This window comes from Nestor notabilis, unplaced genomic scaffold (genome assembly GCF_000696875.1).
Source record: "Nestor notabilis isolate BGI_N333 unplaced genomic scaffold, ASM69687v1 scaffold278, whole genome shotgun sequence".
Lineage (NCBI taxonomy): Eukaryota > Metazoa > Chordata > Aves > Psittaciformes > Psittacidae > Nestor > Nestor notabilis.
Window position 1 is genome coordinate 1 of NW_009940309.1, and position 6,155 is coordinate 6,155.

General features: G+C 37.2%; 1 protein-coding gene across 1 annotated transcript; it reads left to right on the forward strand.

Annotated features, from left to right (window-relative positions):
• Positions 1–18: 18 nt before the first annotated feature.
• On the forward strand, positions 19–5,679 carry LOC104410168 (transmembrane emp24 domain-containing protein 5-like). The gene is made up of 4 exons (XM_010020263.1): positions 19–87; positions 1,966–2,063; positions 2,807–2,990; positions 5,409–5,679. Exons 1-4 carry the CDS (start codon positions 19–21, stop codon positions 5,625–5,627), a joined length of 570 nt encoding a protein of 189 aa, XP_010018565.1. The 3' UTR covers positions 5,628–5,679.
• Positions 5,680–6,155: the final 476 nt, after the last annotated feature.

A 6,155-nucleotide genomic window follows, 5' to 3' on the forward strand; every position in this document is an offset into this window, starting at 1 on the left:
GTTCCCGGTCCGGGCGGGATGCGCGCCCCGCTGCGGCGCCGCCGGCCCTGCGTAGTGCCCAAAGATCCACGCTGGAGTTACACACTAGTAAAAGCTGTGCCTTTGTGGTGGGGGGAGCCCCCCTAACTTTTACAGCCGGTTTATAATTATACTAATAGATCATTTCTTTACAAGATTTCAGGTTGCCATTCCTTAAAAACGGGGAAAAAATGTAGTAAGTTAATGGCCGTGGCCTTCCGTAGTAGTTCTAAAGCATAGGCAAAATCGTTGCAGATGCACAGACCGCTTACTTGCCTATCTTTGTGTTGATACCGAACACCTTTTATTTCAATGATTCAAGTTCTTCGGAAACAGTCTTATTTAACTAGGCTAACATTAAGGTCTTGATGTCCTTCTTGGGAAGAGACGAGTTCCCCAGATACTCTGGGAATGTTCTCGTCTTTTTTCTTCCTTAATATAGACTTTTCTTAGTAGAGCAGGCACAGACAGAGAAGCTGCAGTGACTGTTTTCCTGTCCTAGTACTGTGCCTCAGAATGAGCTGTCTCTTCCCCCACCACATCTTTCCCCTATTCTGTCTCCTAACTAAAAATACAAAGCTGAAATTCCTGATTATTTTGTAGCAGAACTGAACAAGAATGAAAGATTGAGGTGTTCAAGCTTTGTTCAAAGCCCTGTCTAAGCAAAAAAAGAAATTTATTTGGCACCAATAGTCTAATTTTAGGAAGAACAAATGTGTATAACAGTGAATTGACTTCTACTGGGGCATAAATTCCTCACTGCTACTGCTGACAGTAACGATTCATCTTCTCATTCAAATGTTTAGAAAAAGACCTCTGTATGACACTGGAAATAACTTATTTTGTACTTAATTATCCTGAATTATGCTATAGCATAGGAGTGTTTAACGTGGGATGCAGGTCAAAGACATAACGCAATAAACACTATGCTGATGGGAAGCTTTGTTCCAGGTGTTTAGATTGTATCACAGCCCTAAAGGCATATCACTATATATGGTTTTTTAATTAGATCAGCTCTTAGCTACTAATTCTGTCCTTTCTCTTTTTGTTGGTGAGTCTCCAGTGTCACTACGCCGGTGTAAACTTTGCCAAAAAAACAGGAGCAGACTGCTGTACTCAAATAGCTCACTGGAAAACAAGCAAACACAAAAAAATCCCCTAGCATGGACCTAAGTCATAAAATCATCCCGGTCTGACCCCCCTGCAGTCACTACCTGCCCTATAGAAAATTTCTACCACACAACAGATAGGGTGATACAGCTGTAGCCAGTTAAAGCAGCACAGCTTTGTTATACTGTACACACTTATCATGAGCTTAGGAAGCTAAATGTCTTCAATTCCTTCTGCCTTTGGGAAATAAGAACACCCTGGGAGAATTTGGACCTTAAATCTGATTAGGTGGTGAGGTGGTCTGTGGTACAGCTTTGAGTGGCATAGGAAATCTGGTCCTGTTATCTACACTGCTAATTCACCCAACAGAGAGATCTTGGGGATGAGGCTGCATAAACTGTGTTCTTGTACAAATAAACGTGTGCATATACATAAACATGACAGACCTCTGTTACAAAATTTCCAACATGAAACTAGCTCTGGCACTTACCCATCGATGATGTGTGCCACAAAAATGCTAGATTTAGCCCTCGGCTGGTGTTCGTACAGCTTGTTCCCCCTGCCAATGATAAAGTTGTACACAGTATTAAAAACTATTAGGGAAAGGGTCAATATCAGCTTAGCATGATTTGATCATATTTAGTTTAAGATTTTAAATGCCTAAAATGCTTTTGAGTTGAACCAGTTTATAATCTGTTTCAAATTAATTTGGTGTGAACTCAGATTCAGCTTTCAGATTCTTCCTGGGTCAATTCCCTTCCCTAAAAATGCTGCCATCAGCAATGCAAAAAGGAATTCCACTGTTTGGAAGTGGTTTTGTTTTTCTTTGTTTCACAGGTTCTAGATGGAGCAGGATTAGATGTTGATTTTCACCTACTGTCTCCAAAGGGTGAAACTCTAGTTTTTGATGAAAGAAAATCAGATGGAGTTCATACGTAAGTTTAACATCTTCAAATGAGAAGTGTTACATAAAGTACTTTTCTAGTTTCTTTATTAAGTATAACTAAACCCAATGGTTGACTACTTTTTATTCCTTAGTATGATTAAAGACTTTCTAATAGGAAATGCTTTTTACATGAATCTTGCCATGAAGTGAAAGATATTTTTAGCTTAATGACAGTTGTTAAAGGTCAGCAAACAAAAATAATTATTGTGGGGTTGAAAAAGGTATCTACATCTAATATCAAAAGACCTTGTGAGTCATATAAATACTAAGTTGAAACGTTCCCTATTTTTCCAGCATTTTGATCAAAATATAGAATCATAGAATAGTTAGGGTTGGAAAGAACCTTAAGATCATCTAGTTCCAACCTCCCTGCCATGAGCAGGGACACCACACACTAAATTGATCTGATTGTACTACAGAGTATAAGAATTCCACTCGTAATACAGCTTTTTTTGTAATGATTAGCAATGATTCAAAATCCCAATAAAGTAAAATGAAAGTAAGCTGTTCACTTCGTAACATTAAGCCATTAGGGTTAGTGGGATTGTTTTGCTGTGCAATCTGTAATGTGTCTTTAGAGTTATTTTTATATAAAAAGCATATTCAGTTATGTCTAAGTGCATGATTGTCACTCTTTAGGAGGAAAGTTTGCTTACAAAACTTGCTTTTGTAAGCAACCAGGACCAGCACAAAAAGTGTAGTTAGTTTAATGACATTTGCTTATACACACAGGGTGGAAACAGAAGATGGGGATTACATGTTCTGCTTTGACAACACATTCAGTACCATTTCTGAAAAGGTGATTTTCTTTGAACTAATCCTGGACAATATGGGAGAAGATGGAGAAGATCAGGAAGACTGGAAGAAGGATGTTACAGGCACAGATCTTCTAGATATGAAATTGGAAGATATTCTGGTTAGTATTTGATCTTTAATTCTTTTGAACTTAAGAGCACTTGGGGGAAAAAACTCACTGTCATTTAGTTGTTCTGCCTTGGTCTGGTGCATTATCCTGGAAACTACTCCAGTCCTATATACTGCTTTTACTGATACATCAAGTCTAACACCATGGGTCTCTTGCTTCCACACCGAAGCGTGAGAATATTGTCACAATAGACACTTAATCAGCAAGAAGAAACTGCCTAGCTCTAAAAGTCAGTCTGTTTCAAATTCAGCTTCCTTTCTTCTTACTGCTAAGGTGGGACATTTGTCTCTAGCAGCAACAAAATGAATACTCATAGTATTAAAGTATTGCTTAATGCCAGTGATGTAGTTGAAATCACTGCATAGATTATTGTTTGAAAATAAAATACTGTGTTAGCCTCTTCTTCCCATCTTTGCAGAAGTGGCCCAACCACGTATAGAATATTTCTATCTTCACTAATTTGTACATTACTTCACTAGTCTTTTTTACCCCTCAACTGTTATTTCCTCTTTTCAGACTAACAGGACAGGAGTTAATCTGTACTACATTGCAGGTTCACCTTTGCAAGCATTCTATCCATAGTAATGTTTGCTTAAACTGTATGCTGACCTTGTTTGATGTAGGATTAAGATTACTGCCAAGCCAAAGCTTTTATTTCCTTTATCATCATGAAATGTTGAAATTACTCTAGAAGCAGAGGATGATTCGGTGTTCCTGTACCACTGTTCTTAGTGCTTTATAGGATGCAGATTGTATGTTCATTGCTACAGCCAACAGGTGTCTGAAAAACAACCACACACAAAACCTAAACCAACATCTACAAACACTGAAGACACTCATGTAAAGAATGACATTTTTTGTATTCTATTTATTACAGTAAACAAAATGCAATTTTGAAACAACAATAAGATTTTCTATAGGCATACAATACACTTTTAAATAGTTCAAATAGAATCTAGAAACCTGGCTAGATCTTCTTTAAGACTGGCAATCAAGACAATTAGAAAAAACAAAGATTTAGAGGGGAAATTGTGAAGAAAATACTTCTCACTCATCGCAAGCAATTCTTAAGTGGATTCCATAGCTTGATATACTTGATAACAAGATACACTTGAATGAGGTTTTTTTGTATACATACTGGTGTGTCTTCCAAAAGAAAAAGAACAGCGGAACTTAGTCTTTGAGAACCTTACAGATCTTACGAAGTAGGTAATTTCTGTAAAGTTAACAACAGTATTTGATGCCATTGGTTACTTAGTCGTTATTACTTTACTTGCAAGTTCTGTGAGGACTTACATAAACACTTAGTAGTTTAACTTTTTAACAATAAATAACAATTGCTGGGGAAAATGAGGAACTTATTTTTAAAGCTTTTTTATGCTGTTGATGTTCCATATTGTGTAACACATGAACTTTAGTATTGTAAGGTTATTTGGCTTCCAAAAAAATAGCTCTTTTGAAATAGTTGTTAAATATGCAATGGAGAAAGTGTTCATGGATAAAATGTTACTGCTGGATTTAACTTCTTTTAAACTTACAGCCTCCTGTTACTGCACACGTTACTTTTCTCATAAATAAATATTTCAGGGTCCCATAATTATATCAAGAACATAAATCAACACTTGGTGAGATCAGCTTTTAGGTTGTGACTATCTGTTATGTTGCAGATGAAACTTGAACAAATCATAGGACCAGGCATTTACTATGTAAATGTAGAATAAAGAGCGGATCTTGAGCTGCTGTTATGGCCAGGGTGATCATGTACTTCCTCTGGTTCCCTGAACCACACTCTGTCCCCTTTGTAGGACCCTCCAGTTGTCCTATTCACAATTTGTTGTCAAAATTCTGCTTTAGTATTAAAGCAGAAACAACAGTTTATAACCCCACAGTGAAAACATAAAAAGATGGGAATATTACTGTACTACTTTTGCTACAGCTATAGTCTGGATGGTAGTTTACATTAAAAAGTGCCTTAATTTGATTAGCAGGTAGAAAAACCCCTGCCTGTGCCTGCTACTATATTATTTGTTTTGAGACTAGTTCTATAGAGATCACTGCTCTTTACTTGTCTTAAATACCTGCAATCAGAGTTCTCCAAGATACACGGAATATCGAGAAAATGATTTTAGGTTTGATTTCTCTCTCCCCTCCCTCGCCTGTAGAAGGGAAAATTCAAATTAATATAGAAACCTTAATGCTCTGTTAATTAAACCTTTTTAGGTGATATACAATAAGAAGGCTAAACAAATTAATGAGGTATGTATTTCAAAGTGAAACTGACTGTCATCTTGGCTAAAATTGAACCACAGATTGTAATGCAGTATTAATATTTTGTATGTGTTGCAAGCTATACATTTAATTCAGGTGTAGTTTTTTTCCTTCTAAAAATACTCTTTTGTTACTTACCAGGAATCCATCAACAGTGTCAAAGCCAGATTAAGCAAAAGTGTCCAGATTCAGACCCTGCTCAGAGCATTTGAGGCTCGGGACCGGAATATACAAGAAAGCAACTTTGACAGAGTGAATTTCTGGTCCATGGTCAACTTGGGAGTAATGGTGGTGGTATCAGCTGTTCAGGTTTACATGCTGAAAAGTCTCTTTGAAGACAAAAGGAAAAGTAGAACTTAATACTCAGTAAGATCATAACAATATAACAGGTATGGGGGAGAAATAAACTACTACGGTAAAGAACAACAAAACATGACCTTTCAGATTCTTTTGAACAGGCAGTAGATATCAGGTTTTCAATTCACACTGGGCTTTTTGGTTGGGGGGTGGTGGTCATCTTGTTTGGGTTTTGGTTTGGTATTTTTGTGGGTGTTCTTTGTTTTTACCATGAACAGAATGCCTTACCCCAAGTGCTTCCATTTTTCCAAGTGTTAGTATTTTTTTTTACTTGTAGGATTTGATAATGATTGTGAATGCCTAACTTAAGCATAACTTAGTGAATATGGAAAAGTAATGTTAATTAATATTTGTGGCAGGGACACAAGAGTGATCAGAGGGATGGAGCACCTCCCCTGTGAGGAAAGGCTGAGAGAGCTGGGGTTGTTCAGCCTGGAGAAGATTGGGGAGACCTTAATGTGGCCTATCAGTTCTTTATAGGGGCCTATAAGAAAGATGGAGAAGGACTTTTTAATCAGGACAAGGGGTGAT